Here is a 25305-nt window from a genome sequence, read left to right as displayed (position 1 = left end):
AGACATTAGTTTACAAAATAAAAAACAAAATGTTACAGTAACAATATTTAATTTGACAGTGCCTAATACACATGTAATAGTTTTTTTTCTAGCATAAATGTAATAAGAACCTCTGGCATATTAGCACATCAGAGCCCTGTAAGGTATGCTGATGAGGTGCAATAGATGCTGAAAGCTTTAAAAGTGTTAAGTCTGTTAGGTCAATGATCTAAGAACAAAAAAGAAGTCTTGAAATAGACTTTTACATGATGGTCCATATTAGATCTGTTTGAATTTGGTCTAAACACCATAGACTATAAAGTAGATCCTTGCATATTTATCATAGGCAGTATCAGTTTCAAAGGATTGTCACTGCCTTGTTAGGCGAAATAATGCTCACTGTAAAAAGTTCCTGAATATGTACTTACACAGTAGAGAACAGTGAGTCCCAATGGATATGAATCATGCTGCCAGTGTATTTTAAGCTCATTGGGCCACTTCTTCAGATAGCTGTAGTGTAAAAAAGAGAGGGTTCCAGTTGTTCCAGTTCCAGTTAGTTGGGTTGGTCCAGCTTTGAGCAGGGGGTTCAAGTAGATGACCTCCTGAGGTCTCTTCCAACCCTAATCTTCTTTGATTCTCTGAAATGTGTGTCACATTGTCAAACCCCATAGAAGCCCTCCTCTACAAGGATTTGGTTCCATGAGACTGGTTCGGCCTACTGGAGGACTGTTCTCTAGGGCATCATCTCCCGATCAGCTATGGAGTAGTTTTCACAATAAATTCATGGTAAATCCAAAAGCAATAATTTTCATTAATTTCCCCCATATCAAGTTCTCTTCAAACTCCCCATGCCGGGAGATTCATCAGGTTGCTGTGTTTGGATCCCAACACTAAATCCATGTGTTTTTAGCTTCCCTTTCGTCTGGATAGACTACAGGCACTCTCTTTTGTTTTGGACTCCAAGCATACTCCCTGGGCAAACACTATTGTTCGGTACCGCTTTGGAAGTGGGACCCTGCAATCCAGCTGCCCAGGTCCCAAGATTAGTGCTGATCTAAGTTTCCTCTAAGCTGCCCTGCTGCGTGACTGGGCAGCTGCCTATTAAGCCCCGCACATGGGCTCAAGGCTGCGGTGGGGAGAGATGCCTCTCCTGCAGCACGTACCTGCCGTGGCAGGGAGAGGTGCCCCTCCCTGCTGGCCAAATCACGGACCTGCCATGGCGGGGAGAGGCGCTCCTCCCCGCCGGCCTCAGCGTGGACCTGTCGCGGCGGGGAGAGGAGGACCTCCTCGGCAGCCCCAGGATGGACTTGCCCCAGACTTGCCGCAGCTGGGGGAGGAGAGCCCAGGGAGAGGCGCACCTCCCCACTGTCCCCAGCGCAGACCTGCCCTGGACTTGCCGCAGCCGGGGGAGAGGAGTCCCTCCCTCAGCCCTGTACAGGCCCGCCGGAGCTGCCGGGGAAAGGAGCCCCACCCTTGGCACAGCTCAGTCCTGTCGGAGCTGCCGCGGTTGAGGAGAGGCACCTCTCACCCACCCCCAAGCTGCTGCGGCGAGAGAGGGCTTGTGGCCGAGGGATGTGCTGGCTGCTGCTTCCCGCAGCCCCCACTGGCCTGGAACAGCGAACCGCAGCCAGTGGGAACTGCAGTCGGCTGAACCTGCGGACACTGCAGGTAAACAAACCGTCTCGGCCTCTCAGCGGATTTCCCTGACAGGCCGAGTGCCAAAGGTTGCCGATCCGTGCTCTAAATGTTTAATCTCAGTAAACTCTTGGACTCATTGATATCTACTCTCAGTGAATTCCAAAGGTTAATTAACTAATATACTTGAGGCAAGTGTAGAGAAAAGGACCCTTATTCAAAATCAATTTGCCTGCTCAATAATTTCAAAATACCTTCTTTTTTACATCTATCTATCAAAAATGTATTTGTATAAGTTTTTCTTCTGAGATCACCCAAGCTTTCCCTGCCCGACCTGCCTTTGAGCCAAAATCTTGTGTTAGCAATGTCTGTTGTGATGGGATTGATTATGAAGTCTTGGATTCCACGTTATGACTTCACAAAAAAACAATAAGCTTTCCCTGGATGGCTGAAAGGACAATATGTCTCATACCTAATTATCCTTTGATAATTTTGGAAGATAAATAGCAAGTGTATTGAAAACAGCCCAGGAACCAGGGCCGGTTCCAGGCACCGGCCCAGCAAGCAGGTGCTTGGGGCAGCCAATGGGAAGGGGTGGCATGTCGGGCTGTTCCTCGGCAATTCGGCGGCAGGTCCCTCTCGGAGGGAAGCACCTGCCGCCGAATTCCCGCCGAAGAAGAAAGCGGCGTGGTGGAGCTGCCGCTGGAGTGCCGCCGATCGCGATGGCGCTCGCGGCTTTTTTTTTTTTTCCGCCGCTTGGGGCGGCAAAAACCCTGGAGCCGGTCCTGCCAGGAACAGAAGGATGTATGTTAAAAGTTTCCAGTCAATGCAAGGTATATGGACTCTTGGGTCTTTGTAAGAATAATTCATTGGTCTGTTCCTTCTCCCAAATAAAGTATGAAAGACCCTCACTGAAGGGTACAATCTCCCTTTGACATTACACAGGGTACAGTCTGGACTGTTAGCTGCATCCCCTCAGTTCTCCAACCGGGAGTGCCTTTTACACTGCTTCGCTATGAGAACAACCACTCCTGGCCTGCTCACACCCAGCCTTCAGCATGTAAATTACCCTCAGATATACTGCAAGAGTGCCTCAGCCAGCCAGATTGCCATCCTTGAATTATACAGCAGAGTGACACCAGCAAATTCCCAGACTTTCCCCCAGAAATGTGCATCTTGTACTGCCCAGTACCATCCTGGACAATACAAGCTCATATAAATTACATCATTTCATTAATAGAAAATTATATACACAAACATTGTTGTCTCAAATTTAGTTCCCCAACACTTCAGTCCAAACACACTGGCTTAGATAAAACAATAAAACAAGTTTATTAATTGCAGAAAGATAGATTTTAAATGATTGCAAGTAATGAGGCATAAATGTCAGAATTGGTTACAAATAAAAGGTGAAAAACAAACCAATACCCAACTTAACAAGCTAAGTGAATTAAAAGCAAAATGTCTCTATCGCCAAATGCTTTTGCAGACTTACTGGTTGGATGCTTTTAAACTAGGACCCTTCCCCCACTTCAATGTTCCTTTCCTTGTTCTTTCTCTACATAGGCAATTATGATAGATTGTCACTCTTGGGTTTGTGCTTCTAATGTGAGGCCAGGTGGGGAACTCGTATAGCTCGAAGTACAGAGCAGTGGCTTCAGGGGTGGGGGTTGTTAATCCAGGCCAGCTCTGTATTAGGGCTTGTCTTCACAGCAACAGTTAGCTTGAAGTACTCCACTCAAGTCACTGCACTCGAGCTAGAGTAGACTAACTCGAGTGGAATTACTCGAGTAGAGTAACTCAGGTGTGGCTGCTCAGAGAGTTTGAGTGAGAGCAGCCTTGCTGTGAAACAATGCTCAAACTATACAGAGTGATTTAATTAGCAGCACAGAGAGATTGGATTAACAGCTGGTGAGTTGTGTTTAATTTGAGTTGCTGCCTGTAAATGCATCTCCACTGGATTACTAGATCAAGTGTAGTAGCATTTGAGTTTCATCCCTCATGCCCTCAAGGGGCCCCGGCGGCTGGGGGGAGGGCGGCCGGAGCCCTGCGAGGAGGGCGGCGAGCCCCGGCGGGGGCTCCGCTCTCCCCCCGGCGGCCAGAGCGCCGCGCCGCCCCCCTCCAGGTGCCGCCCCAAGCACCAGCTTGGTGGGCTGGTGCCTGGAGCCGGCCCTGTTCATAAGGGAGAGACATTACTTTAATATCCTGATCTGTGGAGCACACCATGACTGCTTTGTCTTTGAAATTTGCTCACGGATATCACAATAAGCTGAACAAAGTGCCTGAAAATTCTCCTGACTTCTGATATTGCTTCCCATACGTTGGATGCAAAAAGTCCTAAAAGGTCTTGAAAGTATCTTTTGCCTTGGGCTATCCAATATAGAGAGTTCTCAGTTCAGCATTGAGACTCTACCAGCAACATCCATGTATGCATTGGTCTCCAAGCTGCATTTCAACTGCCTCAAAGCATCCAGTGAGACCTGACATGTCAGTGTTAACACACCACATCTAATAATTGCTATCTTTAGTTTTGTCCCACCATCCACACAGTGCTTAATGCAGACCTTAGGCCATTTGTGTGATCAGGGAGGGATTCAATATTTGGCTAGACGAAGCAATAGGAATTATTGATCAGCCCATCATCTGCATTGTTTTGATAGTGAATCAGAATACAGAACACACAGTTCCTGAGGGTGTAGAAGCTCAGTAGACTGATGTCTCTGAGTTTGTGTCCACAGTCTGACCTGCTCAGAAAGGTATACTACATATTTAAGTGGAAGGGGTTTCTGATATGTTGTGAAAGCCCTTGCAGATCCATTTACTTTGTATTCACTGTTTGACTACCTTGGTCATATGTTAGAATCTGATTTACAGACATCTTACAAGTTCATTCAACTGCTATTTCAGATTTCTATGAGTAAGATGAGGATGCTGCACGTTTCAGGTTTTATTTTTAAATATACTTATTAAGAAGATACATCTTAGCTTTATTTTTATGGCAACATCTTTAGTGCTTAGTCAACATGCATGGGAATCTATCACAGCTGTATCTTTGGAGAAGAGAAAATTGCATAACTGTAATTGCTGCTCACTGAAGATATATGATGTGACTGATCACTACTCTCCCAGACACCTCCCTTCAGTGCTGAGTGTTCTGTAACTGAAGCTTTTGACATTGCATCCACCTTATTTTTTCTTCCTCTCTAATTTGTTATATAGTATCCATATCCAGACATCTCCCACATATGCAAAATACTTCTTTCTTTCTTTCTTTAGTAGGGAGGGCTGGACTTTTTCTTTCATGGTGTTATTGTGGGAAATTAAGTTGATTTATGTTATGGCTTTATTGCATATTTCTTTGAAGATTTTTGTGGTCATCCTATTCTGTACCAGAAGTGCATTACAGATTTGTGGACCTGTCTCAGAGATACCTCTAATTCATACACAGAAGCTTCATGATGTCTCTAGTTGTAACAGAGAGGACATGATTAGGATGAGGCGGTCCTGCAGGTAAACTGTGGACCTTTGAAAATGAGGGCCAATGCCTTAAATTTAACCTGAAGTGGAGCACTGGGATGATTTGATGTTTTATTGAAATGTCAGTAAATTGTACCTTCTCTCTGTTCATTTCCCACCAGAAACAGATTTCAAGATATTTGTGTTGTATATGTTTTGCCCTTGATAATCAGTTTTCTCCTCCACTCCCATTCATTCACTGATGTTACACTGTACTTTCCGAGACATCACAGTTCATAACTCTGGAGAGAATTATGATGCCACAAACACTGGAATGCAGCATCCAAAAATAAATCTGCTTGAATGGATACTATCTATGCTTATGTGATCCCATCTTTCCTTCCTGGGTTTATTTGGGAGCAGGCAATACTCACCTGTGTGCCAGGGTGCCTGTCAAATGTAAAGGAGATCCTGAGTATCCCAGTGGTGATGGTGGATATGTGGGAATCCTCTATCCACCCCTCTGCTGCAGTCCTTTTACTTATAAGGAAAATTAATCTTAGTGGTGCATCTACCTTGCTGGGCCTGGTACAAACACACTGACAGGCCTTGGGAGCCTCCAGAAATAAACCTGAGCTACTCCATGCAATGGGTCTAACCCAGAAATACCAGTTATAAACTCAGTACTGTTAACACTTCTTTACTAGGGCTGTCGATTAATAGCAATTAGCTCACGCAATTAACTAAAAAAAATTAATCGCAATTTCAAAAAAATTAATCACAGTTAATCACAGCTTTAATCACACTGTTAAACAATAGAATACTAATTTAAATGTATTTAATATTTTTGGATGATTTTCTACATTTTCAAATATATTGATTTCAATTACAACACAGAATACAAAATATACAGTGCTCACTTTATATTATTGTTTTTTATTACAAAGGTTTGCACTGTAAAAATGATAAAATAAATAATCTTTTTCAATTCACCTAATACAAGTTCTGTAGTACATTCTCTTTATCATGAAAACTGCACTCAAAAACAAAACAATGTAAAACTTTGGAGCGTACAGGTCCACTCAATCCTACTTCTTGTTCAGCCAATCACTAAAACAAAGAAGTTTATTTACATATACGGGAGATAATGCTGCCCGCTTCTTATGTACAATGTCACCTGAAAGTGAGAACTGGCTTTCGCATGGCACTTTTCTTGCCGGCATTGCAAGGTATTTACATGGCAGATATGCTAAACATTTGTATGCCCCTTCATGCTTCGGACACCATTACAGAGGACATGCATTCATTCTGATGATGCTCGTTAAAAAAATGTGTGAATTAAATTTGTGACTGAACTCCTTCGGGGAGAATTGTATGTCTCCTGCTCTGTTTTACTCACATTCTGCCATATATTTCATGCTGTAGCAGTCTTGGATGATGATCCAGCACATGTTGTTCTAAGAATACTTTCACTGCAGATTTGACAAAATGCAAAGAAGTTACCAATGTGAAATTTCTAAAGGTGCAGCACTCGACCCGAAGTTTAAGAATCTGAAGTGCCTTCCAAAGTCTAAGAGGGACGAGGTATGGAGCATGCTTTTAGAAGTTTTAAAAGAGCGACACTGCGATGTGGAAACTACAGAACCTGAACCACCAAAAAAAGAAAAATAACCTTCTGCTGGTGGCATCTGTCTCAGATGCTGAAAATGAACATGTGTCGGTGCGCACTGCTTTGGATCGTTACCGAGGAGAACCCGTCATCAGCATGGACACATGTCCTCTGGAATGGTGGTTGAAGCATTAAGGGACATATGAATCTTTAGAGCATCTGGCACATAAATATCTTGTGATGCCGGCTGCAACAGTGCCATGTGAACGCCTGTTCTGACTTTGAGATGATATTATAAACAAGAAATCGGCAGCATTATCTCCTGCAAATGTGAGCACACTTGTTTGTCCGAGCGATTGGCTGAACAAGAAGTATGACTGAGTTGACTTATAGGCTCTATAGTTTTACATTGTTTTGTTTTTGACTGCAGTTATTTTTGTACATAATTCTACATTTGTAAGTGAAACTTTCATGATAGAAAAAAAGAGTGCACTGCAGTACTTGTAATGGGGGAATTGAAAAATACTATTTCTTTTGTTTTTTACAGTGCAAATATTTGTAATCAAAAATAAATATAAAGTGAGCACTCTACACTTTGTATTCTGCGTTATAATTGAAATCAATATATTGGAAAGATGCGGAAAAACATCCAGAATATTTAATGAATTTCCATTAGTATTCTATTGTTTAACAGTGCAATTAAAACTGCAATGAATCACGATTATTTTTTTAAAATCGTGATTAATTGTAGAAAACATAAAAAATTAATAAATGGTATTCTATTATTGTTTAGCAGCACGATTAATCACAATTATTTTTTTAATCGCTTGATATCCCTAATCTTTATTTAACAATTTAGGGGGAAAAAAAACAGGATATAATAGATTGAGATTAATTAAAATGTCACAACCCCTTCAAGTCAGCAGGGGGTGCTTAAATCATTTAATAAATGAAGTTTACAGTAGTAAATGAAACTTAACCAATGTACATTTACACCAGCATCAGCTACCCCACCTCTGAGTGTGCACTCCACTGAATTTCAAAGTTCTAGACAATTGCTTGTGTGGGCGCGCTTGGAGACACTGAAGCTGGGGACATCACTCGGTTGGTCCAGTAAAGTAATCCAGCCAAGTCAACGAAGGGCAGAGTGATTCTAACTGTGGATTCACAACCGTTCTGAAGATGGGCGTTGCTATAACCAGAGGTCTGTAATCTTGGATCCTGGTTAGACAAGACCACTTTTCAGCCACAAGGAAACCCCACTTAAAGTCTTTTCATCACCCCCTTTTCCTTGAAAGCACTTTCCTAAATAAACAAACAAACAAACAAAAGAAGAGTTGTGGTTACTCACACTGCTTTCACTGCATCCCAGACTCAGTCAGTTCTCGCCATAGCAACAGTCTTTGCCTGGGCTCTGATGAAGCTCAATAATAGCTTCCTTGACTCCCAACTTGGTCAAAGCCCCAGCAGTTTCTCAGCACCAGCTACTAGCTTTCTAGCAGGAGCTTAGCTCCACAAAGCAGTCTCTTCCATCCCCTGATCATGGGACCGATAACACAGTCTCAGCACCCAAGTCAGAATAGGGGACCACAGCAGCAGGCTCGTGCCCTGCTTGAATAGAGCTCAGACAAGACTCCCTACAGCTCAGCAGCTACTCTTTTTTAACTTTATTTTTTAAGTCCTCACAAAATGGAGCCCATTGAAACAGAGGCAGGGAAGTCTGTCTCTTCCCCAAAGTATCATGGGATTTGTAGTCTTCAAGGCTGGATCACAGCACCTGGGATCTTCCTGAGTGGAACACCCCCAATTAAGTTCAGAGGTCCCTTTCATGGAGATGCCTACACTTAAATATAACTGTACAATTGTTATTGTATCTAACAGTTGTTATCTTACTGATTTTCATATGGGAAGCATCAACACTGCAAATAAGGTGTGTGAGTTCTGATAAAATGTTTGGAAAAAGAATGAGGTTTCAACAGCTCTCTTTACCATCGAAATGGACATAACACTCTAATGACAAATATGAAGTTTAAATAATGAAAAAGACATTCCATGTTTCTTTATTCTGATGCAGATGTACCTGGAACATTATAGAATATGAGTATTTTATTTCTCTCCTCTTGCTAGTTCTCATATTAAATGAGGGAGTGAAATATGCAATTCTTATAATCTAGTGAGGTGTCTTCTATTTGATCAGCTAGCTATGGTAATGCTCTTAAGCCAATCTCCCCCATACAACCACAAAAATATATATGTATGACTTGCTACTTGTGTCATTTTCTGATATCATATGTAAGCAGAGTCAGGATGAGCTCTACCCTGACATCTGGTGGTGAATTATGGCGAGTGTGGAAAAGAACTCCAGGGGCTGATCTTGTTTGCACAGGCACACCCACTCGCCTGGCATGAAACAACAGCAACTGAAAGTGGTTACTCTGGCTGGTGTGGGATCCCCAGTTTCTCTGTTATTGGGGCAGGAAGAATAAAGTTTTGTTACCGTGATTCTGTGAATCAAGGCCAGTGGAACTGTTGTATGACAGAAGAACTGAGTGAGTCCTTCACCATTACCTAAGTAGCACTTGCTTGACAAGGGGCATGGGTTACAAAACCCAGTGAATTGAGAGAGGATGGGGACAGGAATTTGTACCTGATGGTATGGGCCCCCTCTGAGGGTTTGAAACACCAATTGCGCTACCTCCTCTCTCCACTGTTGAAATTTGATTCCATTAGGAGTCTAGTTACAGGCTGCTGAGCTGAATTCACTTTGGGCCAATGGTGCACCAGCACTGGGGCTCCCCTACTATGAGCTGAAATCACAAGAGAGCTAAAGTTATTAAGAGCTAAGATCACTGAGTGCTGTGTTAACTAGTGGGGGAGCCTGAAGCTATATTGCTAAGCAGCTGGCGGAGCAATTTGTGGGGACGACTGGAGGAGCAGCGAGCGGTGCGGAGCCTTGTGGGGCCGGTTGGAGCGGCCCAAGGAACGGCGAGCGGAGTTGTTTGTGGGGACGGCTGGAGCGGCTCACAGATCGGTGAGTGGAGCGGAGCAGCTTGTAGAGCGGAGCAGTTCGTGGGATGGCAGGAAGTGGACTGGCTTGTGGTGAAGGCTGCGGCGGAACCCCCACGGAAAAACAGATGGCCGGCCAGCCTCGGATCACGTAAGGTGCCCCTTAACACCCTGCATGCCCCCCCCTTTTACTCTGGGGCTGCACTGACCAGGGACAGAGACTTTGGGGTTTGTTGGACTTTTGGGACTTTGGGTGGTTGCTGGACCCAAGAGACTTTGGGGGTGTTGGACTTTGGGGACTCTGGGTGATTTTTGGGTTGCTGGATTCAAGAACCAAAGGGAAAGGACACAGCCCAATTTGCTGGGGTGGGTTTTTTTTGCTCATGGTTTGTGTTATGAATCCTGTTTGTGGTGTTTTTTCCAATTTAATGCTGATGTCGTTTACCTCATGTTATTAAACATTTTCTGCTACACTCAGACTCCGTGCTTGCGAGAGGGGAAGTATTGCCTCTTAGAGGCACCCAGGGGGTGGTATGTAATTATCCCAGGTCACTGGGTGGGGGCTCGAGCCGGTTTTGCATTGCGTTATTGAAACGGAACCCCTAGATACAGATCCCGGCCCTTGTTGCTGCCAACTTAGATGGGCAGAAGGGTTACAATATACTATTTGTTTAATGAAATTAATTTGAAATTAAATTGCAAATATTTCCTCTTTTTTTTTGCATTTACTTTCTTCCTGTTTGATATTGCTTCTGGAATTGAAAAATGTTGAGCTGCTGTTTGCTTGGAGTGTGTTACCTTCTTGATGGCTCTTTGGCATAAATATTATTTATATTACAGAAAGAAGGCAGAAACAACAACAGGACCATGTTCATGTGTTAAGATGGGTTTGAATATTTTAAAATGAGAAGTTATAAATAAGAAATACATTTGATAAATACAGTATCAGGAATCTTTTCATAATGAGACCTCCAATGCATTTAAAAAGGGAAAACTTTTATAATATTAAAAAATGGTATTGTAGATACAAATTTGTTGTTCCTTTTCGAACAAATCTGAAATGCTAATCATTTATGTGCACTTTATTTGATTATAAAGTACGTAGTAACTAATTTTTCAGTTCTGAGTTTTCAATCAATATAATTTTAAAAACAAACAACCACTCATGTTTGCCTAATTACCCATTGGACACTGTGCAGGCCTCCTACTTGACTACATCACTGCTGATGGGATTGACAATCCACCAACAGAAAAGAGTGGTTGTTCTGTAGAGATAACTCTATATATAGGGAGTAGTCAGAGGTGAAAGTAACTTAAATTACTTACCGGTACACAGGGTGCCGTGGGGGTGGCTCTGGCCCCCCAGAAGTGTTGGGGTCTTGGGTGGAAGGGGCGGGGCCTCTGGTGGAAGAGACGAGGCTGGGGCCAAAATCCCCCAGCTAGCCCTTCAGCGCTGCCTGGCCTGTGCCACCCAGGGCTTCGGCGGCGATTTAAAGGGCCTGGGAGCCCTGGGCCCTTTAAATCGCCGCCAGAGCCGTGGGGGCTGGGAGCCCAGGGCCCTTTTAAATCGCTGGGCCCCAGGGCAGTTGACCGTTTTGCCCTCCCTCCTCCCCCATCAGCAGCCCTGCCGGTATGGTTGGCACTTTCTTGACGGTATGCTGGACCAGACCAGACCAGCTTACTTTCACCTCTGAGAGTAGTTCTTCGTCATTATAGAGTACTGTGTCCAGTCCTCTTAAATTGACGGGAAGATCAATGAGATACAGAACATATGAAGTATGAATTGAGGAATTTAAAAGGAAGAAAATGTTAGGCTCCTATGAGCTTTGAGGGGACCTAAAAGAACCGCAGGACTAATCTATCAAACATTTCCATGTGTACGCAAAATTGACTTTGCATTTGCTTTCTTTTTGTAGCAAAACTACGTGAGTCCTGCTTTGATCCTGGGAATGTAATGAATGGCACAAGACTTGGAATGGATTATAAACTGGGATCAACAGTCACATATTACTGTGATGCAGGTTATGTTCTTCAAGGGTATTCTACACTTACCTGTATTATGGGAGATGATGGAAGACCTGGGTGGAACAGAGCACTACCCAGCTGTCATGGTAAGAGCTGTATTTTCTGCAGTTATTTCATGACTTGCAAGAGACACAAAAGTGAAATATAAACATAATATTTATATTATATAGTGATTTTAATAAACCTTTTTATATATTTTCCCCTTTAGGATGTATACCCTTTTCTTCAGGGTACCATAAGCAATATTGTATGAAAGAGTAAATATAATATCCATTGACAAAAGTTTAGAAATGTGGGGATTTTATTGATTCACTTAGTGCTACTAGATTAATACAGTAGCAAATAATTACTACTGACGATTGTCAGTGGTACTATGCAGGGTGGTAAACATTTGTGTTATTGAGCTCATCAGTCTTTGACAAACGTATGGTAGAATAGAATATTATGTACACACAATGATGTTTGCTTAAATAGACCATCAATTTATACTCTTAATTTTAATAGTACTTAAAATATTAGTTCTTAGGATACTCAGTGCATTATTGCTCCACTTTTTGTTTATGATCAAAATATTATATTGTATAATTTAACATATTTTATGTGAAGTTTCTAGGAAAATTTAATCTAAAAAATTGAAAATACATTATGGGCAGTACTCCCTTGACTATCATGTGCATATGTGTTTGCAGGATTAGGCTTTAAATATGAGGTCCACTTTACCAGTATGCTGCTAACTTTCCATAACAATTGATAGACACTTCAAAGCAAGCCAGTATAGCTTTGACATGTCCTTCACCATTGGACCCAAAATCTGTGTCTCCTTCTGGTGTTACTTAAATTTTAATTAAATAGATTATTTACATAAAAATGCTAAATTATTAAATTGAAGTTGTTGAAAATATAGTTTATATTACATAAAGGAAAATGAAATATCCATGATATAAGCTTCCCATGCTGTTAGATTTGTAGTGTCTCATTTTGAATCTTCTTGCTGCAGGGCTGCCCGGGGGGAGGAGGTGGGGGGCAAGTGGGGCAATTTGCCCCAGACCCCGGGCCCCGCAGGGGCCCCCACAAGAGTTTTTCGGGGCCCCTGGAGCGGGGTCTTTCACTCGCTCTGGGGCCCCCGGAAAACTCTCGTGGCGCCCGGGCCCCCAGAGCTTCTTCCACTCTGGGTCTTCGGCGGCACTTCAGCGGCGGGGGGTCCTTCTGTTCCGGACCCGCTGCTGAAGTGCCCTGAAGACCCGCAGTGGAGGGTCATTCCACCCCGGGACCCGCCGCCGAAGCGCCAGGTCTTCAGCGGCCCCTGCTGCCGAAGACCCCAGGCCCCCTGAATCCTCTGGGTGGCCCTGTCTTGCTGACATTGTGCTAAATTCAGAACTGATGTAAGGAGGTATGAATCCATTGGATTTCACACTAAGTCTTGCATATTTAGTAGGGACAATGATGCTAAATTGTTATTGCCACTCCAAATGCATATATGCTAAATAGTAATATGTGTTACCAGTGTTGTCTCTTTTTATATCTGTGTATGATGTTATGAACAAGTAGAACACTGGGGGCAGGGGAAGAGGAAAAGAAGACGATGATGATGAACTGACATCAAAACAGAAAAAAAGTGATTTACTGACTGATGAAAGAAGGAATATGAAGCGTAAGGATTTAGGGAAATTACCCATGATTTTTAGGATTACCCATGATAATGTTACAGCATTAAAACACCAGTCTTCACTTCTGGAGCATCGAGATGTTAATGCTGTGGTATACAGGCCGTAATAAGCTCTGTAGGAAAAATGTGTTACAGCTTGGGAAACATGGAGCAGTGTAGGGCAAACAGAAGTTTCTTCCGAGCAAACCCTTTCTTCGTTTTTAAATGACACTTGGGATTTTTTTTTTCAAGTTTAAGAAAGAGAGAGAGAGGAAGAAAAAGGTTTTTCTTTTACATGGATAGAATGGATGATGCTATAATTGTGGCCATTAGTGCCGCTATACTCTGGTTAATGGTTTGTAACAGCTTCAAAATCTTCCATATTTCCAGGGGGGGTTAACTCAGCATGTCTGTAATGAAGAGAGAGACTTTTTTTGCTTAGGAGAAAAAGGTGCAATTTTATTAAAAAATAACCTCATAATAGAATGGGTGATGGTCAGTCCTTGCTCATTCTAACCAAATCTAGTTCTCTAGGTTGGCTGAAGACCTTAAGGTCCTTCAAGCACACATAGTACTTAGGTTCCATATTACCCTGACATCCCTGCATAGATTCTGGCCACCAGAATGATGCCGTATGATAAGCCCAGTGGGAGGTACTTACCCTTATAATGGTCAGTTGTGCCTAAACTCCGTGGCCTGTTCAAGTAAACAGATCTAGCTAGCATACTGGTTTCCTCCCAACTGATAAAGCCTTATCCTATAGCTGTTACTTTGCTTGTGGTGCAGTATGATCTATTTTAGCAACAGATGACTAAGGAGTTCTACCTTTTGGTAATGTTATGTAAGAAAATTAGAATATTTATTTATTTACATTGAGCATGGGGGAGAAGGAGAAGAGGAGGACAGCAGGAGTGGAAGCTTTACGTTGTCACTAGGGCTGGGCAGAGGAAAATCAGGGAGCTGTGATTGGGTCCCCGTCAGTTCCCATTCTTTACTGCACCCAAGCGTTGCTCAGCTGTAGAGGAGAATTGGGCCTCCTCAGTCCTGCCAGTTTTATATTTGAAGTTGCATTCGTAAAGCTGACGTTGTTTCAGTACAGATACGCAATGCATCTGGTCACATTTTTTTTTATGATCTCTAATTATTTCCTTGTAATCTAAACCTTGTATTCAGGGGTTGATAGCTTTTTTTGTCCTTCCGTTTTTTTGAATATTTTGCTCAAATGGTTCTCTGCATTAGGTATGACTTGCCTTTGTCTAAAAACCTTATTTCAAATGTCCTTGAAATATCTCTAATAGGTATGGGATATGAACCAAGTCCACAATCTCATTCTATTATGAATGCGTGTAAAGATTATCCAGTCTAATACCCCAAGCCATTTGGCATTTGATGATGGCTGTTACGAACAGGATATGATTAAAGGATGCAGATGAAACATTCATAAAATGAAAGCTGATAAATAATGATTTTTGTCAACTTTACTAAATATAATTTCATCAGCATTACATAATATTTTAACTTTTGCCTGGCTAATATCAGTTGTTTAAAAGTTAGTATGTTGTGCTCAGCACAGTGGAAAACCTTATATCTTACTGAGAAGAATATAAATAAATAAAATAAAAAATATATGGAGATATACCTATCTCATAGAACTGGAAGGAACCCCAAAAGGTCATTGAGTCCAGTCTCCTGCCTTCACTAGCAGGACCAAGTACTGATTTTGCCCCAGATTCCTAAGTGGCCCCCTCAAGGACTGAACTCGCAACCCTGGATTTAGCAGGCCAATGCTCAAATCACTGAGTACATGTGCGCGCATACACATGTTATAGATAAGTCATGTCACCATCCAAGGTCGCAGAGGGAATCACTGTGCCAATGCTAGAAATCGGGTCTTGTAATTCTGAGTCTCATGGGCCTTACAAACCTATACACAATTATAGAGTTTAAGTCAGGAGATTTGTTTGTTTTTTAGTTTTTTCTCTGACACTGACCCCTTGAGTGATCTTGGGTAGGTTCCTACCCTTCTGTGTATTTGTTTTTCATGCCTGTAGTATGGGGTGAATACTTACCGTATCTATCTTGTAAAGTGTTATATGTGATACACTTTTCAGTGGAAGGCTCTATAGATGTGCTAAATAATATTTTTTTTTATTTTACTATATCATAAAACATTACATGTGCCAATAAACAATTGATAACTTTCTCAGCAATACTGAATTATTACCTATTAAATTAGAAGCTCTAAATGTGGCACTTGTATTGAGTTTTTACATAGTGCAACTATGGTACTTACCCACTACCTTTCTTTGAAATAATGACCATATATGCAACACATTATTTGCATCACTAGATCATAGCAGAATATAGTATTTTGTGCCACATTCTGTAAAAGGTCTTGAACAAAATATTATTTTGGCCCTTATTACCAATTAAAATACAGAGGATCATTAAGACTGGAGAAATGTTCCTGCTTCAGGCAAATATAAGCAAGTAATAAACAGGCATTATGCTAAAATTCTTCTCAGTTCAATTTTTACTTAAGGCTGGTAGTTAAAGATGAGACTGAGTTCCTAGATAAACTAATTATAATCCTTAATAATGCTCAACTATATTATAATACACTCCAGATGGAATTTGACACATAGTTTCACCCCTGACAAATGTTGCTTATGAGAGAAACAGAGCAGAATTTTCATTGAATTTTATATTATCTTCAGATTAATGTTTTTAACAAAGCGATACATGGAAGCTTGCATTTTCTGTATCTCCTTCATTCTAGAGTTCAACAGAAGTACATTTATTATTTTCCCAAATCCAAAACTGATGTGTTTTTATTATTATTTATTTCTACATAAACAATTCACGGACAGAGTTTCAAAGTCACAAATAGCTGTTAGATGCCTAACAATTACTGACTTACATTTGTCCTTCTGAAAATCAACCCTTTTATAAAAACTTTATATATCTCAATCTCTATCTCTATATATGCATTTATATAGATATATAGATATATAGATACACATACACACAATTATGTTAAACCATCACATGTCTGTTTTGTAATTAAGAGAATGGACCTAATTCTAATCTCATTTGCACCTGTGTAACTGAGATCAGAATCAAGCATTATTTTATGTGATGCAGGTAGAAAAGCTGCCTGACACTTTTTATTACGAGACTCTGTTTTCAGTTCCTTATAACTTTGCCACAATTTAATGATTCAGGCCGAAATGTTACATATGAGGTGTCTGCCAAAAGTGTTTTTTTTTTTTTTTTTTTTTAAAGTTTCATCTAAACCAGTTCAGTTGTTTCCAAGAACAAAGTTAGGGAAAATTACACATGCTCAGTAAAGACTTGTCACAGTTTGGCAGTTAAATTATCTGCGTATTCTGTCTGCCCTGATGATGCTTCATCCCAGTAGAATGCCTATGTGATCATGTATTCACTGTCCGTACGGAGTGACTAAGCATGTGCCAATCCAGGAATGCAGGATTTCCCTACATTTGTTCTTCCTGATAGCTGAGGCCTGCTGTGTCACCAGACACAGGAACGAAAGCAGGAAGACTGACTCTCCTGTATTCTCAGTGCTCACACTGCTGGTGCCCAAGCAAGGTGGAGGAGGAAGAAGTTGCCACACTGGAGGGGAAACAGGAAAGCAGGTTGCAGGAGCCAAACCATAGCAGTAAGCAGCAGTGGACAGGAGCTGTTGAGGGTGCATAGGAACTGTGGGGAAGAGGGGTAATAGGCACACAAAGAGGGCTGAGTTAAGAGGTGGGGATAGAATTTGGATATCAGCAGAAGGGGAGCAGGATTTGTTGGGTGGGGTTTGGATAGGAGCAGAGAAGTTGGGGGGCAAAGGGGGCAGGACCTGGGATAGGTGGCTAGATGCAGAGACAAGCTGGGGACACAGGGACAGAAGGTTCTATAACTGCTAGAAAACACCCCTCTCCAGATCCTGGAATTGAACCCAGGAGTCATAAATTTCTATCTTCCTCTGCTGTCAGCAAGAGATATGAAACCACTGACAAAGTGTGTGTCAAATCCTGCTGTAGTGGCTGGTCCACAAAAAGGATAAGAACATTCTAATGCTACCAGTTACTTCATTACCTCAAGTGGTAGAGGTCTCTGCTGTGGTTCTAAAAGTCAGAACCTTGATGATGGCCCAAGTGGAGTATGATTTCACATGATGGAATTTCTGGGGGGGGGGGGGTTAATTCAGTTTTTCTTTTAAAAATATATAGTTTGTAAAGTCCAGCATCCAAAAGCTTAGGAAATGCCAGAATTAGGGTTGTCTGTATATCCTTAATTCAAATCCCTTTTGTATATGCTCTAGGATACTGTCTTTAATTACATGATTACACACTATTTTCCCCACAGAACCTCTGTCTCACTCAAAGCACAGAACAGACTGTGCTCTGGGAGTGAATGAAGCTGTTGTTTGTAAGACCCCTGGCTTATTTGTTATAGGAGTTGGAAGGAGTAGTGAATAAGGCATGGGATTACAGAAGACAAAGGATGGCTTCATGGTTAAGGAAGTTGAATGCCTCTCTGAAGAATGGGATTCTGCCCCTGCCACTGAGTTCCTATGTGAATCTGGGTTTAACCATTTAAGCCAAACACTTCAACCAAAATTATCACAGTTAGCTACTAATTATGCGTTCCTCATTTTCTGGTGCCCAACATGAGACATCTGTGGCCAGAAATGCAGAAGAGCACGCACAACTGTAACTGAATTCAGTTGAACCTATGCATTGAACATACAAAGTGTTATTAAAATTATAAAATAAGAGAAATGTAAGAATGGAAGGAATCTGGAGAGGTCATCTACTACATCCTCCCACTCTGAGGCAGGACCAGGTGTACCTAGTCTATCCCGAACAGGTGTTTGGCCAAACAATTCTTAAAATGCTAAGTACTCTGGGGAAAGTCAGATTCAAGGGGCCTGATTGCTAAAGATATTTAGTCAGCTAAAGTTTCACATAGACACCTAGTGGGATTTTGATTTCAATGGGAGTTAGCTGTCTAGCGACTTTAGAAAATCTCGCTAAGTGACTATTTGAATCTTTATGTGCCTAAATACCTCTTAAAATGTGAGCCTAGGTTTCTCTGGTAGGGCACCTGAAAGTAGTCAGCACTTTCACTGAATGAAGCAGAAGTCCTGTGGAAAAAAAACAGTATGTGTTGATTAAATTGAAGACTGTATTTTAAATGCATAAATACAAAAAGGGGAAATTCTGGCATTTGCTAACATCGGAGGGTTTGCTTTTGCAAGATTAGCATTCTTTTAACATACTTGTTTCATTGATGTGTATGGGTGAAAAAATAAATTGTATATATATGGAAAAAAGTGATTATGTAAGAATCTCAACTCTTATCTAGTAATAATAGGTGATAATAAAAATCAACCCTGTATGCTGGCAGCAAAAACCTTGACAATATGATTAGAGTATACCCTAAAGACTGAAAGAAAAAAAAAAGAAGTTAAATATAAAGTAGACAATTAAAATAATTTCAAAAACCTCATGATTTTAAAGTCAATATCATGGTTTTCGGGGCCTGATTCATTATTTCAATAATGCTTTATAATATTTTACAGAATAGGAAATGCTGTGGGAAATTGTTCCAGACTCCCATTAAATAATATGCTAGTGTAATATAATGGCAAATAAAACATGAAATGAAGAATACTAATTTGTAACAACTATCATTTTAATATTAGCTGTCAGAGTATCCAAATTTCCAAGATATATAAGGATCTGTTTTATACAACATATTATAAAATAGTACATGGTTTATTTTCTGTTGACATTCTGTCACCATTTTTCTGGAAGCATAATTTAATGAAGGAAATGTAAGAAAGAAGGAGAAATAGCTCAGGCTATGTATTAATTTTGATTTTTAGTAGCCGTTTACCCCCCGCCCCTAACATAATAATGAATCTGAAAATTAAACTTGCATATCAAAGTTATAAAGTTAAAGATGTCTGTGTGGACAGAAAAACTGCTAGTTTGACAAAAAATGCCGCTAATAAGAAATAAAAATGTAATATGTAGCTTTTGTCATATTGAGACTAAAGCACAGCTGCTGTACTATAGAGATTAGGTACTGTACTGCTTCTTGTTAACTTGGGGATAAAACACTTACAAAACGTGAAATAAATTACGTAATTGATTTAGATGCAGACTATTCTGTGTTGGCACTGGATTTGTTTCTTTGTTTGCCAGAAGCAGATGGAAGGGAATTTCTGTGTAGAGTCCTCATTCACGTTTTTCAATTGTATGTTTCCTGTAGATAGAAACAGCCCTTAGCACTATTTACAGAAAGTCTTCCATAGAAAGGTATACTCACTCATCAAACTTGCAGCATTTCGAGTACTGTTTTCGCAAGAGGAAGACCAAGCACAGGGTAGGCCCATTACTCAATGGGGAGGATAATAACAGAAAATGTGGAAATGGCTGAGGTGCTTAATGACTTCTTTGTTTCGGTTTTCACCAAGAAGGTGGTGGTGATTGGATGTCTAACATAGTGAATGCCAGTGAAAATGAGGTAGGATCAGAAGAGGCTAAAATAGGGTAAGAACAAGTTAAAAATTACTTGGACAAATTAGATGTCTTCAAGTCACCAGGGCCTGATTAAATGCATCCTAGAATACTCAAGGAGCTGACTGAGGAGATATCAGAGCCATTAGCTATTATCTTTGAAAAGTCATGAAAGATGGGAGAGAGTCCCGAAGACTGGAAAAGGGCAAATATAGTGCCAATCTATAAAAAAAGGAAAATAAGGACAACCGGGGGAATTACAGACAGTCAGCTTAACTTCTGTACCCGGAAAGATAATGGAGCAAATAATTAAGCAATCAATTTGCAAACATCTAGAAGATAATAAGGTGATAAGTAACAGTCAGCATGGATTTGTCAAAAACAAATTGTGTCAAACAAACCTCATAGCTTTCTTTGACAGGGTAACAAGTCTTGTGGATAGGGGGAAAGTGGTAGCCATGGTATATCTTGACTTTAGTAAAGCTTTTGATATTGCATTGCATGACCTTCTCATAAACAAACTAGGGAAATTCAATGTACATGGAGCTACTATAAGGTGGGTGCAAAACTAGTTGGAAAACCATTCCCAGAGAGTAGTTATCAGTGTTTCACAGTCATGATGGAAGGGCATAAGGAATGGGGTCCCTCAGGGATCAGTTCTGGGTCCAGTTCTGTTCAACATCTTCATCAATGATTTAGATAACGTCATACAGAGTACACTTATAAAGTGTGTGGACGATACCAAGCTGGGAGGGGTTGGAAGTGCTTTGGAGGATAGGATTAAAATTCAAAATGATCTGGACAAACTGGAGAAATGGTCTGAAGCAAATGGGATGAAATTCAATAAGGACAAATGCAAAGTACTTCATTTAGGAAGGAACAATCAGTTTCACACATACAAAATGGAAAATGACTGCCTAGGAAGGAGTACTGCAGAAAGGGATCTGGGGATGATAGTGGATCACAAGCTAAATATGAGTCAACAGTGTAACACTGTTTCACAAAAAGCAAACATCCTTCTGGTATGTATTAGCAGGAGTGTTTTAAGCAAGACACGAGAAGTAATTCTTCCGCTCTGCTCTGTGCTGATTGAAAAAAAAATGGGTTTGTTTAGTCTGGGAAAGAGAAGACTGAGAGGGGACATGATAACAGTTTTCAAGTATATAAAAGGTTGTTACAAGAAGGAGGAAGAAAAATTGTTTTTCTTAATCTCTGAGGATAGGACAAGAAGCAATGGGCTTAAATTGGAGCAAGGGAGCTTTAGGTTGGACATAAGGAAAAACTTCCTGTCAGGGAGGTTAAGCACTGGAATACATTGCCTAGGGAGGTTGTGGAATCTCCATCATTGAAGATTTTAAGAGCAGGTTAGACAAACACCTGTCAGGGATGGTCTAGATAATACTTAGTCCTGCCACAAGTGCAGGGGACTGGACTAGATGACCTCTCGAGGTCCCTTCCAGTTCTATGATTCTATGATTCTAGGTTCAGAGTGTTTCCTGCAGTTTTCGTAGAACAGATGTGTTGGTGCAGAGTATTGTGCTCCTAGAATGTGAAAAATACTCTGTGAATTCATTGTAGCTTTCCAAATCTGATGACATTCTAGCCCAGGGATCTGCAACCTTTGGCACACAGCCCATCAGGGAAATCCGCTGGCAGGCTGGGACGGTTTGTTTACCTGTAGCGTCCACAGGTTCAGCCGATCGCAGCTCCCACTGGCTGCGGCTCACCATTCCAAGCCAATGGGGGCTGCGGGAAGCATCGGCCAGCACATCCCTCAGCCCATGCCGCTTCCTGCAGCCCCCATTTGCCTGGAACGGCAAACCGCAGCCAGTGGAAGCTGCAATCGGCCGAACCTGCGGATGCTACAGGTAAACAAACTGTCCCGGCCTGCCAGCGGATTTCCCTGACGGGCCGCATGCCAAAAGTTGCCGATCCCTGTTCTAGACAAAAGATGGGAAGACATAGGAGTATAGATAGGGTTAAGCGGTAGCAGTCAGTAGTCATCAGAGCAGGGCACCTAATTAATGTTCTGTTCTCAAACTGGTCAGATAAACTCAGGAAACTAATTCTCCAGAAATCATTCAGCCATTGTGAGTGGACATAGAGTATTAGTTGGTAGTAATGCATAGATCCGGTTTATTACACACCTTCAAACCATTAGCAATATTGCACAGCATCATTCTCTTTTGGTTTCTTATTTAGGGTTCAGGTATGAAAAAAGAATCCCAGACATAAAATGGAGTTAAAGGTTGAAAGTACAAATAAGTAACTTATGGTTAAAGAATATGACAAAGATATTGTAATGATCCCCCACACCAACCATTACAGACCCAGAAAACACAGGCTTAATATGTTTGGATTTCTTTTAACCATAAGGAAATGGTATCAAACGAAGGGCAGACACAGCTGGTCTAAAATGGAGACAGTTTTCACTAGTGATTAACATGACAATAAGGCACTAAACTGATAATAGTTAACTACTGAATGTTTAGTTATTACATATAAACATATTCTCCTTTTTGTCGCTATTCAAACTTTCTGCTGGCATCCATGAGAATTCCACTGCCCTGAATTTATATCCTGGATTACACACCATAACTGAATATGGAATTTGGCTATCTCCTCCAATGTCAAGGTGTGTAAATGGACAGTTAAGGAACCCAGATAACCTTAACTCTCTCCTGTAGTAACACCATGAGGTGAAAAAGCAATATTAAAAAGTATGATATGTCTTTAAAAAATCAGTTTATTCTAATTTAGTTCCACAAACACTAAAATGCCTTAATTATAAAAATATAGTTCGAATAGATAGTATCCCTCTACCATATGACCATCTTGTTATGTAATTTAATTTATCTAAAAATCCTATCAGGGGCTATTCTTTTCTATGATAAGTGAAATGTCACCCAAATTATTCATATTTTTAGATCAAGCTGGGAAAAAATATTTCCCACTAGGATATTACAGATAATTAAGACTACGATTCAGTCACAGATATCACAGATTCCGTGACTTTCCGGGACTACTACTGGGGCAGGACTGGAGCAGCTGTCAGCCCAGGGGCTACTGGAGCAGCAGCTGCCGGAACAGCTGATCAGCAGCCAGCCCCAGGGGTTTGCCCAAGCAGTGGTCCCCGGCCTGCTGGAGCTGCGACTGAAGTTGGGCCAGCCCCCGTGAGGCTGGAGCAGCAGCAGTCAGTCACTGCCGCAGGAGCAGCAGTGGCATGGGTGGCGGATGAAGCTTCCCCTTGAGGAGGCTATCCCCCATCCTGCCTCTTCTGGCCAAGGCCCCACCTCCATCTGAGGCCATGCCCCTGCTCGCTGATCTCAGCCTTCCCCGTGGCCTCGGCCGGGGTGGGACGGGGGCTGATAGCTCAGTTGGAGCCACGTGGGGGAACTGAGATCTCCGCCCCCACCGGATCGAGCTCTCAGCCTTAGCCGGGACTGCAGTGGAGCTCTCAGCCCTGGCTGGAGCTCTGAGCCTGGTACCTCTCCTGCATTCTCCCCCCTTCTGCCCGTGCCCCCACCCATTGCACTCCTTCCTCTGCATCCCCACTCCTGTTCCACCCTCGGCCCCATCTCCATTCCACCCCTTCCCCCATGGCCCCGCCCAGTTCTGCCCCCCCTCCTCTTCCCCCCAAAGGCTCCACCCCCCACTCGCTCCTTTCCCCCTACCCCGCTGTGGCCCTGAGATCAGAAAAGCTCCTGGAGCCCCCGGGCCGTGGTTGGGGGGAAATTTTTCCAGGGGCCCCAAATCCGCCACTGTCCCCTATACCGCCAACACGAAGTTTGGGTATGCTTAGCCTCCCCCAGTCTCCATTATGCACTGACCATGAGCAGCAGGGCTGGAGCAGCTGCAAGCCCTTTGTCCCTTCTGCTCCCGCCAGGGTATATTTAGTAAAAATCAGGGACAGCTTGCGGGCTTCCGAGAAATTTTGTTCATTGCCCCAACCTGTCTGTGACTGTTACTAAAAATATCTGTGACAGAATCGTAGCCTTGCAGATGATATTTTGGCCTAAAGATGGTAGGGGAAGAAAAGTTGGGGGAAGAGAGACAGAAAATGTATAAGGACCTCAGAGACACAAGGAGAAAATTATTAGAGGCATGGAGAGTTTGAAAAGAGTTTTGTCTGCTTAATTTACCATGAAGATAAATAAGCGGGGACATCATAGTTGTATACACAATGATGAATGACATAGAGAAGGTAAAACTTTTTCTTTTAAATCTCTGAATACAAGAACAAGGTGAAAGTCAATGAAGTTGAAAGGCATCGTATTTTATACTGAAAGAAAAGAAAATATTTTATGCAGTCCACAATTAGCCAGTGTGACTCATTACCACAAGATATCATGGAGTCCAAGAGCAAAGTATAATTTGAAATGATTTACACATTTATATGAGTTATGAGAACATTCAGCATCACATTAGAGAGGGGTTTTTTTTAAGAAGGGATACTCACCTTTATACATCAGGATATAAGACAACTAGTAACTTCCCCTACAGTCAGGTTATGCTATAATTTTCTACTGCAGAGTTTCTTATTCCTTTCTCAAAAGCATCTGGTAGATAGACTTCTCGTCTGAACCAGTATAACAGTTCCTATTTATGGAAGAAAATGTAGCTGGATTTTTTCAGATGCACAAAAATAAATATTACTTAGGAAATAATAAGTTGGACACCTGGAATAAGACAACCAATTAAACATCAAGTAATTTTGAATAAACAAGCAGATTTTATTACCAAGAATTTTAAGTATAAAGAAACAGATTTATAGGTTCAATTATTGGAGCTGAGTGTGGATGGAATGATTCAAATAACAAAAATAATTTCCAGACAGAAGCACTTTAATACATTCTAAGTTAAGTCAACAAGCTACAGTTCCAGGGCCAGCTCCAGGCACCAGCTTAACAAGCAGGTGCTTGGGGCTGCCAAGGGAGAGGGGCGGCACCTGCGGCAATTCGGGGGCGGCAGGTCCCTCACTCCCTCTAGGAGCGAAGGACCTGCCGCTGAACTGCCGCCGCCAATCGCGGCTTTTTTTTTTTTGCTTGGGGCGGCAGAAATGCTGGAGCCGGCCCTGTACAGTTCATAAAGCCAAGGATATTTAAATAAAGATTTTCAGGAAGATATAACATGACTGAAGCATTTAAATTTATTATTGTTTTCTCTACTGGTAATCACATAAAACAAAACAGTTGTCTACGCTTTGAAGATTGCATGTTTCTCCATCCAGGGGCGGCTCCAGGCACCAGCACAGCAAGCGCGTGCCTGGGGCGGCAAGCCGGTCACTGTGAGGGCAGCAATCAGGCTGCCTTCGGTGGCATGCCTGCAGGAGGTCCGCTGGTCCCGCGGATTTGGCGGCAATTTGGCGGCAGGGATGCCGAAGGCGCAGCACCAGCGGACCTCCCGCAGGC

At 41.9% G+C, this 25305-nt stretch overlaps 1 protein-coding gene across 1 annotated transcript in view; it reads left to right on the top strand.

Moving 5' to 3' along the window:
- CSMD3 (CUB and Sushi multiple domains 3) overlaps window positions 1-25305 on the top strand; it is a 1099171-nt gene that overhangs the window by 837460 nt on the left and 236406 nt on the right. Inside the window, exons 31-32 of the mRNA XM_026659890.1 lie at window positions 11602-11796; window positions 14003-14053. Of these exons, the coding sequence (XP_026515675.1) occupies window positions 11602-11796; window positions 14003-14053 (246 nt within the window). The remainder of the gene's footprint in view (window positions 1-11601; window positions 11797-14002; window positions 14054-25305) is intronic.

The sequence above is a fragment of the Terrapene carolina genome, unplaced genomic scaffold (assembly GCF_002925995.2).
Source record: "Terrapene carolina triunguis isolate 2854851 unplaced genomic scaffold, T_m_triunguis-2.0 Scaffold58, whole genome shotgun sequence".
In the NCBI taxonomy this organism is placed as follows: domain Eukaryota; kingdom Metazoa; phylum Chordata; order Testudines; family Emydidae; genus Terrapene; species Terrapene triunguis.
Note: the sequence above shows the minus strand (reverse complement) of the source record. Positions and strands in the feature narration are given on the sequence as shown.